General features: G+C 40.4%; 1 protein-coding gene across 1 annotated transcript in view; it reads left to right on the top strand.

Annotated features, from left to right (window-relative positions):
- ADGRV1 (adhesion G protein-coupled receptor V1) overlaps positions 1 to 12,766 on the top strand; it is a 535,827-nt gene that overhangs the window by 199,590 nt on the left and 323,471 nt on the right. Inside the window, exons 74-76 of the mRNA XM_052643554.1 lie at positions 186 to 1,291; positions 5,004 to 5,121; positions 8,275 to 8,446. Coding sequence (XP_052499514.1) covers positions 186 to 1,291; positions 5,004 to 5,121; positions 8,275 to 8,446 — 1,396 coding nt within the window. The remainder of the gene's footprint in view (positions 1 to 185; positions 1,292 to 5,003; positions 5,122 to 8,274; positions 8,447 to 12,766) is intronic.

Below are 12,766 nucleotides of genomic sequence, written 5' to 3' on the forward strand. Positions count from 1 at the left end.
GTTGGCTCATTTCTTGTGCTCTGGTATATTCATCAATAAGTTAGTAGGGTTTTACGGAATTTGAAAGGGCATGTCATTTTTAAGACGCCCTCATGAGCAGCATCTTCCACGTGTGAAAGATGACTCTCTGCAAGTGGTAGCCCCGGTTTTTATCAGTTCTCTCATGGTTTAATTTTTTTTTCCAGGTCAGGTTTCACTGTTGCTGAAATTGAACCGATGGGAGTCTTTCAATTTTCCCCCAGTTCAAGAAATATCATTGTGTCAGAGGATACACAGATGATCAGATTACATGTACAAAGACTGTTTGGGTTCCACGGGGAGCTTATTAAAGTTTCCTATCAGACAACTGCAGGGAGGGCAAAGCCCCAGGAAGACTTTGAGCCTGTTCAGAATGGGGAACTGCTTTTCCAAAAATTCCAAGTTGAGGTTGATTTTGAAATAATTATTATTGATGATGAACTTCCTGAGATAGAAGAAATTTTTTACATTAATCTAACTTCAGTGGAAATTAAAGGATTGCCAAAATTTGATTCTAATTGGAGACCACGCCTGAATCGAGATTTCAGCGTGGCAGTGATCACAATATTGGATAATGATGACCTGGCAGGAACGGATACTTCTTTCGCCAAGACAGCTGTGACCACAGCAGTGGACACAGCCCTTCCTCTGGAAACCGACTCTGCCACCACACACCCTGACACAACCGAGATTACTGCCATTCCACAGCCCACCGAAGTGGTCGCCTTGGTTACGGAGGTGGCTGGCGTATCTCCCATCCCTGAGGACCTTGTCACTCTTGCTGGGCCCTCTGCCATGTCTGAGAAGCCTAATGCGGCCACTGTAACTACAGATACCTCCGTTCATGGAACATTTAGTCTTGGGCCCCCTGTTGTTTACGTCGAAGAGGAAATGGAGAATGGCACGTTGAACGCTGCAGAGGTTCTTGTCCGGAGAACTGGTGGGTCTGCTGGCAATGTCAGCGTAACAGTTAGAACTTTCGGTGAGACATCTGCTCAGAAGGAACCAAATGCATTGCCTTTTCCTGACAGCCATGGAATTTCCAACCTAACATGGGCAACCGAAGAAGAAGATTTTGGAGCGCAGACTCTCATCCTTTCGTTTGTAGATGGAGAAAGAGAACGTAAAGTGTCGATTCCAATTCTGGATGATGGTGACCCCGAGGGACAGGAATTCTTCTATGTGTTTCTCACAGACCCACAAGGGGGAGCACAGATCGTGAAGGGAGAGGATGACGCTGGCTTTGCAGCTTTTGCCATGATCGTTATTACAGGTATATATTTGGAGTGATGGCGTTAAACATGGCCTTTGTGGTACAGAATTTGTAATAAGATTATTCTAGCTTGAATTTAATTTAAGAAGGTGAATTACTTGAATCACTCATAGATTACATAGAGGTTGCTTAATTGTGTCCAACTCTTTGCGACCTTGTGGGCTGTAGCCTACTACGCTCCAACATCCATGGGATTTTCCAGGCAAGAGTACTGGAGTGGGTTGCCATTTCTTTCTCCAGAGGATCTTCCTGACCCAGAGGTTGAACCTGGGTCTCCTGCATTGTAGGCAGATGCTTTACCGTCTGAGCCACCAGGGAAATCACTCATAGTGGATCATTAAAACTTTGTTTTCTGGTGGCGTGAAACCCTAACAGAAACTCATCACGTTGTTCTGAGATGCCAGGCTAGAGTTTAACGGACTGTAAATGTCACTTAGCTCAGAGGTAACTAAACATTTTATACATTTGTACTTCTACAATATACAGAAACTCTTAAAAATGCTTAAATTCATGTATATCTTCTGGAAAATACTTAATTTAATCACCCCAACATGATTGCCTGTCCTATTTTGAAATCTCATTCTGAATTTCTCAACCACTGTTATTAATCCATTGCAAAGTCTAAGATGTCATTGTCAGAAAATTGTTTATGTCTGTTGGGAAATAGATTATAACTATTCCGTTTTGTTCTGCTTTTGAACCAATGTAGTTTATATAAGTTTTGTACTATTGGGAATGTTTATGTTATGTATATGTGTATGTTTGAAAATTTTTTAGTGATGATTTGCAATTTTTCTCTGAAATCATACTGTATTTCTTTAAGTGGATTAGCTCAACCTGTCAATATACTTAACGCTAATTAGAGTATTGACGAGGCTATCTCATGATTCTTACCTGGTCTACCCTTTTGTATAAACATTAATAAGTCTTACACAGTGTTTTAGAGTTTCAGATGACACTATAATAGAACAGTATAGTGGGAAGAAAATTAAAAATCATTAAGTATATAATTTTGACTTAGCTCAACCATTAATTCAGAGGCCCTGATTAAATCATTTAGTGTCTATGCTCTCGGAGAAAGCACTGGTGACCCACTCCAGTACTCTTGCCTGGAAAATCCCATGGACGGAGGAGTCTGGTAGGCTGCAGTCTGTGGGGTCGCTAAGAGTTGGACAAGACTGAGCGACTTCACTTTCGCTTTTCACTTTCATGCATTGGAGAAGGAAATGGCAACCCACTCCAGTGTTCTTGCCTGGAGAATCCCAGGGACGGGGGAGCCTCATGGGCTGCCATCTATGGGGTCGCACAGAGTCGGACACGACTGACAGGACTTAACAGCAACTTAGCAGCAGCAGTCTATGCTTTATGTTTCTTTTTTTTTAATAAAAGAAAACTTTTAGGATAAATATGTTTATCTTCCATTTGCAAGATTTGGTGTTTCCTAGAATTTTATTTTAGCTGTTCAGTTATAATTCAGTCATAATTTTGCACTTGTGTAACTTCCTCTTATACCCAACATCGTCCCATTTATGTAACCCTGCAAATTTATACCAATTATCATTTATTCCTAATCATCCAGTTTATTGAATATTATAAATGCAGATTCTATTCTCCAAGTTGTTTACTGAGTTTGATTCACATTAACTTAATGCCACCTATATATTTCTTTTAAAATTAAATCAACAGTCTCTTCCCCCATTCCATGACATAAATATTTTGTTATATTTATTTGAATAAGATCAGAGTTGATGGTCAAAATATTTAGCAAGTAGTTTGACAGAGGTACAGACCAATCACAGTAGTTGATGGAGGCTTTTTGCTCTCCAAAGCATTACTCCATTAGTTACTGGATCATGGGAGATGTTGTAATGGTTAGGGTGGTGGTGGTTAGGGTCCCTTAGGGGCTCAGGACAGCAGCTGTGTTCCAACTGGAATGGACGTGCTCCTCAGTCAGTTTGGCATACCAACGCATACCAACATGGTTCACTAATACTGTCAGTATGGCATACCAGTGCTTACCCATAGGTCAGCTCTGAGTCTAACTCATCAGGCAGTTCCCATCAACCAGCTCTGAACCTAACTCACCAGTCAGTCAGTTGAGCCTCAGGGAAGTTCTCTAATGTTTTTTTTCTTCTCTGCCCAACACCAAGCATCTTAGACACGTGGCAAATGATTGACTCCTCTTGGAGCCATGTGGTGTAATTCATCAGCACTTTTGCACGTCAAATACCCTGACTTCCCTTACTCTGTGAATGTTTCTGTCTTCTCCTTATCTGGCTTTTTGTTTTAAATTAGTATTTATCTTTTAACTATATCATTAATTTTGCTGATTCCTCTTATCTTTAACCTTCATAATTGTTTCACATTTAGATATTAGAACAAATGCTCAAGACAAATCAGGGGAAAATAGTTTATTTAGTTTTGTTTCTGATCATTGGCACTCTGGAAGTCTTGATTCATCTTACTAGAAACTGGACATAAAGTTTACCATTGTAGATGCTGCAAGGAAAGTATTATACTCCTTAGGACCATGCTAGTCACTATTACATTGAAAAAGAAAATGCAAGTTCTGCTTTGAGATGGTTATAATCTGTTTGTTGTTAATTGAGAGACGAAATTCCTACTCAAAGTGACAAGAGAAGAATTGCTGCTGAAGAAAAAGACTTAAGGTCAGGTTCCAATGCAGGACTAAGATGCAGTCGTAGTGATTAATTAGTGAGGATGAGGATGGGCAATGGCTGAGATAAAACACCCATGAGCCCTCAGGACAAGAGTGGTCCACCATCTGCATGTCCCTAAGCTGCAGGCTCCACATTTACTCACACTTTCGAGACAGATCAGTAGTTTTCTGTTTCCTTGCAGAAGTTCTGTCGACTTGGAGTTTCAGGTTTCAGGGTGATGGCTACAGGTGGTTTTTGAGGCTGATTCCGCTGGGTCATTGCTTTCAGAATCACTTTGCAAAACTGAGTTATTGAGAAATAGAAAGCAGCAGGAGCTGTTTAATGATAATGTCTCTTGTCTGAGATGCTAGCTTATGTGTTGGCCAGGGTTTGGAGTGACTGCTTCAGCACAGTGTGGGCTGCGGGTTTGTTCCAGTTTTTGACACAGTTGTGTAGTATGATGGTGCCTCTAACCTCAAGAGTTGCGCAGAGGAGTTTTCTTTTACTCTGAGATTCCAAAGAGTTCCTTAATAGTTCCGTTTTTTCTCTGGGGAAAATAACCAAATGTTTAACATCAGCGGTCTTTTGGTCAACTTTCTTATAGGGAAGTAAACCAATCAGACGAAGGTCATGGATTCACTAAATATTTTTTAGACACCGTTCTTGGTACCAGGGATACAGCGCTAAGTAAAACAATGGCTATTCAGTAGAACTTATATTCTATCAGGATGTGCTGACTTTAAACAGCAGTATCAGGGACTGAAATAAAAAGTAGAGCCTCATCAGAGAGAGATGAGTGTGTGTATCAGTGTGGGCAGCAGGCTTTGATGTTTTCTTTCTTTAGGTCCTTTGTTCTCACAGTGTCAACTACCTTGACATGACCATTTTAATTCTAGTCTGTTTTGGGTAAAGATCTTTTAAAAGTTGTAGCTCCTGCCTGCCCCATTCACTTGTGAATTTCTCGCTTTAATACCATCTGAGCTGAATAGATGAGGGAAACGGAGACCTTTTAAAGTCTTTGGTATATCATCATCTTCTATTTTTCTTTCCAGGGAGTGATCTTCACAATGGCATTATAGGATTCAGTGAGGAGTCCCAGAGTAGACTGGAGCTTGGTGAAGAAACTGAGATGAGCAGTCTGCGACTTACTGTTACAAGGCAGCCAAACAGGTTTGTTTATATCTATATAGAAGACATAACATCCTGTGTGTCTACGTAGTGTTTAATTCGCATTTATAAAACAGTAGAAGCAGGATGAAATGTTGGTAGAAGACAGTAACGTGGAATTTTATGTCAGTGTTCAAATACTCTAGTTTCTCTGGAGTAGGATGTGGCAACCCACTCCAGTATTCTTGACTGGAAAATCCCATGGACAGAAGAGCGTGGTAGGGTATAGTTCATGGGGTTGCAAAGAGTCAGATGTGATTGAGCCCTGATTAGGGCTGCCTTGAACATTTAATACTTTATTAAGTACCATGCCAGGAGAAGCTCTATACAGTCAACAAAAACAAGACCAGGAGCTGACTGTGGCTCAGATCATGAACTCCTTATTGCCAAATACAGACTTAAATTGAAGAAAGTAGGGAAAACCACTAGACCATTCAGGTATGACCTAAATCAAATCCCTTATGATTATACAGTGGAAGTGAGAAATAGATTTAAGGGTCTAGATCTGGTAGATAGAGTGCCTGATGAACTATGGAATGAGGTTCGTAGCATTGTACAGGAGACAGGGATCAAGACCATCCCCATGGAAAAGAAATGCAAAAAAGCAAAATGGCTGTCTGGGGAGGCCTTACAAATAGCTGTGAAAAGAAGAGAGGCGAAAAGCAAAAGAGAAAAGGAAAGATATAAACATCTGAATGCAGAGTTCCAAAGAATAGCAAGAAGAGATAAGAAAGCCTTCTTCAGCGAGCAATGCAAAGAAATAGAGGAAAACAACAGAATGGGAAAGACTAGAGATCTCTTCAAGAAAATTAGAGATACCAAGGGAACATTTCATGCAAAGATGGGCTCGATAAAGGACAGAAATGGTCTAGACCTAAGAGAAGCAGAAGATATTAAGAAGAGATGGCACGAATACACAGAAGAACTGTACAAAAAAGACCTTCACGACCCAGATAATCATGATGATGTAATCACTAATCTAGAGCCAGACATCCTGGAATGTGAAGTCAAGTGGGCCTTAGAAAGCATCACTACGAACAAAGCTAGTGGAGGTGATGGAATTCCAGTTGAGCTGTTTCAAATCCTGAAAGATGATGCTGTGAAAGTGCTGCACTCAATATGCCAGCAAGTTTGGAAAACTCAGCAGTGGCCACAGGACTGGAAAAGGTCAGTTTTCATTCCAATCCCAAAGAAAGGCAATGCCAAAGAATGCTCAAACTACCACACAATTGCACTCATCTCACATGCTAGTAAAGTAATGCTCAAAATTCTCCAAGCCAGGCTTCAGCAATACGTGAACTGTGAACTCCCTGATGTTCAAGCTGGTTTTAGAAAAGGCAGAGGAACCAGAGATCAAATTGCCAACATCTGCTGGATCATGGAAAAAGCAAGAGAGTTCCAGAAAAACATCTATTTCTGCTTTATTGACTATGCCAAAGCCTTTGACTGTGTGGATCACAATAAACTATGGAAAATTCTGAAAGAGATGGGAATACCAGACCTCCTGACCTGCCTCTTGAGAAATCTGTATGCAGGTCAGGAATCAACAGTTAGAACTGGACGTGGAACAACAGACTGGTTCCAAATAGGAAAAGGAGTATGTCAAGGCTGCATATTGTCACCCTGCTTATTTAACTTATATGCAGAGTACATCATGAGAAACACTGGACTGGAAGAAGCACAAGCTGGAGTCAGGATTGCCAGGAAAAATATCAATCACCTCAGATATGCAGATGACACCACCCTTATGGCAGAAAGTGAAGAGGAGCTAAAAAGCCTGTTGAAAGTGAAAGAGGAAAGCAGAAAAGTTGGCTTAAAGCTCAACATTCAGAAAACGAAGATCATGGCATCTGGTCCCATCACTTCATGGGAAATAGATGGGGAAACATTAGAAACAGTGTCAGACTATTTTTTTGGGCTCCAAAATCACTGCAGATGGTGACTGCAGCCATGAAATTAAAAGACACTTACTCCTTGGAAGAAAAGTTATGACCAACCTAGATAGTATATTCAAAAACAGAGACATTACTTTGCCGACTAAGGTCCATCTAGTCAAGGCTATGGTTTTTCCTGTGGTCCTGTATGGATGTGAGAGTTGGACTGTGAAGAAGGCTGAGCGCCGAAGAATGGATGCATTTGACCTGTGGTGTTGGAGAAGACTCTTGAGAGTCCCTTGGACTGCAAGGAGAGCCAACCAGTCCATTCTGAAGGAGATCAACCCTGGGATTTCTTTGGAAGGAATGATGCTGAAGCTGAAACTCCAATACTTTGGCCACCTCATGCAAAGAGTTGACTCATTGGAAAAGACTCTGATGCTGGGAGGGATTGGGGGCAGGAGGAGAAGGGGACGACAGAGGATGAGATGGCTGGATGGCATCACTGACTCGATGGACGTGAGTCTGAGTGAACTCCAGGAGATGGTGATGGACAGGGAGGCCTGGCGTGCTGCGATTCATGGGGTCGCAAAGAGTCGGACACGACTGAGCGACTGAACTATCTAACAAACTGAACTAAGTACCATGCAGATGTCAGATTATGTCCGTCATCACTTCATCATGTTTACTATTCTCTGTCACTCTGCATGTACAACCACTTACTATTTAGGAAGACTTGGATCACCAGTATTTTGCTTACAGCTTAGTACAGTATAGCACACATCTGAGTGTTCATGATGTACGTGCACTTGGGATGCAGACAGAATCATGTGTCAGTGTTACCTTTTCCATTTTGTGTCTAAATATTATCAGAAAAGGTAGATCATCTCTTGTCCTTTATAGTAACGACCATTTTTAGCAGTACTGTTTTTCCTTTAGAAAGGTTCTTGTTAAAAGACAAATGAGGAATGTTTACTTCAAGGCAGTGGTTCTCTATAATTTTTATTTTCATATTTCTGATACATAACATCCAGAATTATATTTCAATAAATACTTAATCATCCCTGAATGGAGTGTGGTCAAAGAATGCCACGTAAACTCTGGCCTTAATTTCTTAACTGTAGCGGGCAGAACTGGTTATTTTCAACATTCTCAGTGGGAGAGATAATGCTGGTATTGAATGAAGAGGTGCACTTCAGACATAGTGGTAATATATTCTGCATTAGCCTCAGGAATAATGCAGTTTTTGACTGCACTGGCATAGGTTTTGCTTTGTTCCTAGAGCCTTCGAAGATGTCAGGGTCTTTTGGCGAGTCACATTTAACAAAACAGCTGCTGTGCTCCAGAAAGATGGTGTGAACCTGGTGGATCAGCTTCTGTCTGTAGCAGGGACCACTGTCTGCATGGCAGGCCAAACAAAGGGCTTGATCACCATTGAGCTCAAGCCTGGAAAGGTAAGAAACAATGAGGCCCGGTGTTGTAGAATTCTGATTGTACTTCTTTAAAATTAGTCATTTTCAAGCTACTTTGTTGACACATATACATGTGTACATTACGTGGAGATTCTTTGTGTCCACCTAGCTGCAATGTCTGAGTCTCTCTGAGTTTCTGTAAGTAAGCTCATCAGTTGTACACCTGAGACTTACATATGTTGTAAGTCACTTGTATCTCAGTAATGAAAAAGCTCATCAGTTTTTTTACGTTCTATTTCTTGTCATTTCCAAGATTCTTCCTGGCCCACCTGCTCACAGGGTGGATAGTTCCTTGAGTCATTTTCAGCCCGATTAGTATTATTTCTGATTACTCTGAATGTGTAGTTCTTTTCCTTTAATCATGTCTATAGATTTGATTACATTGTATTGTATCCATAGATTTCATCCTTAACATGAGAGTTCCCTCATTCGCTATCCATTTAGTTAGGGAGGTCAGCTCTGATCTACCAAAGGGCACAGAGCCCATGCTCACTGAGTCTTTGGATCAGTTTCTATTGGTTCATGTTGCACATGGCACCCAGGAGCCAGGCGTTCCTCTCCTTATTCTAATGGAATCTGCATTATTCAAATGGTATTGGCCGCTGAGGTTCTAACAGAGTTTTAATCATTTAGTAATCATGTGTCACTTTTTAAAAAATGACTATTCTATGATACTTTAATGTCCAAGGATCACTCAGTAGCATTTATTCCTTGTCTACCACTTAATTTATTAAACTCAAATATTTAATGCAAAAACTAGCCATAATATTTTGAATGTTCAAAAGTATCACGACTTTTTTGTACATGCCAAAAACTTTGAACAGCACAAAAAGCATTGCACAAATAAAATTATTTCCAAATGGGTAGCTGTAGTTAAACCCATTCTAAATAATAATCTTGTAGATTTAACTCTTCATTCATTTTTTTGTCTACTTGGTTTTCCACTTTCTGAGAGTTCCTGAAGCATTGTATTGATGTTCTCTAAGGTTATAGTAATACATAGTTTCGTATCTTCCCAGAATTTAGGAATTTTGATGGTTCCAGAAGAGAAAGACCACTCATCTCAGATCACTTCAGGTTACTTGGTTATCACCACTTTGTTCTTTGTTAGGACCACAGATCCTAATGCTTGTCTGAAGCTGTTTCAAATGAGAATTGCTGGACAGTGGATTGAGATCCACTTTATGACGTGACTTGTGAGATCAACATGGTTTTTTAAGTTCATGCTTTACAAGTTAATGTTTTCAGCACCATGCGTCTTCCACAGAGTGATTTGTTCTTTCAATCTTGCAGTGATGCTTCCCCTTAACCAATGCCCTGTCACCGTCAAACACTGAGCTGGTCTATAGGGGCATTGAAAAGATAGACCTGAAATTAAAAAAAAAAAAAAGATAGACCTGCCTCGTTTAATATCTTGTTATATTTGTGAGGGCAAGCTGGGGGCCCTACTTCATAAAAAATGAGATAACAGGGACTTCCTTAGCAGCCTGGTGGTTAAGACTCTGCCTTCCAGTGTAGGGGCCATGGGCTCGATCCCTGGTAAGGTCCCACATGCTAGGGAATGTGGCACAAATTGAAAAGAAATGAGATAACAAATCTGTGATCTTGGTGCATCTTTGCAGTTCATTTGTTCTACCATATTTGAATGAATATAAACTGCATCATCTCTCACTTTATGTATGAAGTACTCTTTAGCTTCTGACATGTTTTCATTTGCATGCATTTCACAGGTCCTAAAAATTTATTCCTATTTTTGGTACAATTTGTATTTTTCCTAGAAATGATTGTATTACTAGCATTTTTTATTAACTCCTTCCTACATACATGCACAGAGAAGAATGTTTACCACTCACTAATAAATCAATATATACTTAATTAAAGGTATAACTTTATTGATATGCTAACATTACCCTATATATTAAAACTAATAAAATATTAATTATACACGTCAAGGCTGTATATTGTCACCCTGCTTATGTAACTTATATGCAGAGTACATCATGAGAAATGCTGGACTGGAAGAAACACAAGCTGGAATCAAGATTGCTGGGAAAAATCTCAATAACCTCAGATATGCAGATGATACCACCCTTATGGCAGAAAGTGAAGAGGAACTAAAAAGCCTCTTGATGAAAGTAAAAGAGGAGAGTGAAAAGTTGGCTTAAAGCTCAACATTCAGAAAACGAAGATCATGGCATCTGGTCCCATCACTCCATGGGAAATAGATGGAGAAACAGTGGAAACAGTGTCAGACTTTATTTTTCTGGGCTCCAAAATCACTGCAGATGATGATTGAAGCCATGAAATTAAAAGACACTTACTCCTTGGAAGAAAAGTTATGACCAACCTAGATAGCATATTCAAAAGCAGAGACATTACTTTGCCGACTAAGGTCCATCTAGTCAAGGCTATGGTTTTTCCAGTAGTCGTGTATGGATGTGAGAATTGGACTGTGAAGAAAGCTGAGCGCCAAAGAATTAATCCTTTTGAACTGTGGTGTTGGAGAAGACTCTTGAGAGTCCCTTGGACTGCAAGGAGATCCAACCAGTCCATTCTGAAGGAGATCAACCCTGGGATTTCTTTGGAAGGAATGATGCTGAAGCTGAAACTCCAGTACTTTGGCCACCTCATGCGAAGAGTTGACTCACTGGAAAAGACTTTGATGCTGGGAGAGATTGGGGGCAGGAGGAGAAGGGGACGACAGAGGATGAGATGGCTGGATGGCATCACTGACTCGATGGATGTGAGTCTGAGTGAACTCCGGGAGTTGGTGATGGACAGGGAGGCCTGGTGTGCTGCGATTCATGGGGTCGCAAAGAGTCGGACACAACTGAGTGACTGAACTGAACTGAACACTCACATTTTTCATTTTAACCATTTAAAAAAATACATTGCCATAAATTTCTCCTTTAAGTACCATTATGTTATAGATTCAAATTCATCTGATTTTAATTGCTTACTAAATACTTTCATTTTTGTTTTTCTTATTGTTCAGTCGCCCAGTCATGTCTGACTCTTTGCGACCCCATGGACTACAGCACACAAGGCCTCCCTGTCCCTCACCATCTTCTGGAGTTTGCCCAAGTCCATGTTCATTGCATTGGTGATGCCTTCCAGCCGTCTCATCCTCTGATGCCCACTTCTTCTTCAGTAGTCATATCATAGACACTGAAAGATCTACTAAGCTACTCTTGTGTGTCTTCATGTTGCTTTAACATCCCTGGATACTTATTTGCTTTATAGCAATAACCTATGTTTTAGAGCCATCTTGAATTTTCCTGCCCTAAGACATCCAAGGATTTGATTTCTTTAATCAGCATTTCAGAGATCTGAGTCTTTGTTCTGGAGATAGGCATAAGAGTTGATGGTTGACACAGCTATGGCTATGAACCATCTTGGTAGTGATGGAGCTAGAAAACAAGTTTAAAATATTGAGTTCCCACTGATTTTTTATCCAAGAATTTCATTTTTAAAAATTTTGAAATTGAAGTATACTTAATGTACAGTGATGTGTTAGCTTATATGTACATGAGGGCTTCCTTGATGGCTCAGGTGGTAAAGAATCCACATTCATTGCTAGAGACCTGGGTTCTATCCCTGGGTCAGGAAGCTGCCCAAGAGAAGAGAATGGCAACCCACTCCAGTATTCCTGCCTGGAGAATTCCTCAGACAGAGCCACCAGATGGGGTCACAAAGTGTTGGACATGAATAAACAACTAAACAATAACATACATATGTGTGTGTGTGTGTCTCTCTCTGTGTGTGTGTATACATTTGTCTTCATATTCTTTTCCATTGTACGTATTGTAAGGTAACAAGTATAATTCTCTGTGCCATACAGTAGGTCCTGTATACCTATTTTCTGTATAGTAGTGCATATGTACTAATCCCAAACTCCTAATTTATACAAATATTATATTTGCTTTTGTTGAGTGGAGGTTTGATCAGTTGCTATGGTTTCTATTGCACTAAAGAAAAGTAACTGAAATTTCAATATTCAAAACTTTTGGTCATGTTATTCTACTTGATAAGTTTAAGTCCTCCTCTTTGCATTTGTCCAAATAGTCTTATGCCTTCCTCAACCCCCACAACTCAACATTTCCTAACTCTCCCTTCAGTTCAGTTCAGTTCAATTCAGTCACTCAGTCATGTCCAACTCTTTGTGACCCCATGAATTGCAGCACACCAGGCCTCCCTGTCCATCACCAACTCCCGGAGTTCACCCAAACCCATGTTCATCGAGTCGGTGATGCCATCCAGCCATCTCATCCTCTGTCGTCCCCTTCTTCTCCTGCCCCCAGT

The sequence above is a fragment of the Budorcas taxicolor genome, chromosome 7 (genome assembly GCF_023091745.1).
Source record: "Budorcas taxicolor isolate Tak-1 chromosome 7, Takin1.1, whole genome shotgun sequence".
Classification (NCBI taxonomy): Eukaryota; Metazoa; Chordata; class Mammalia; order Artiodactyla; family Bovidae; genus Budorcas; species Budorcas taxicolor.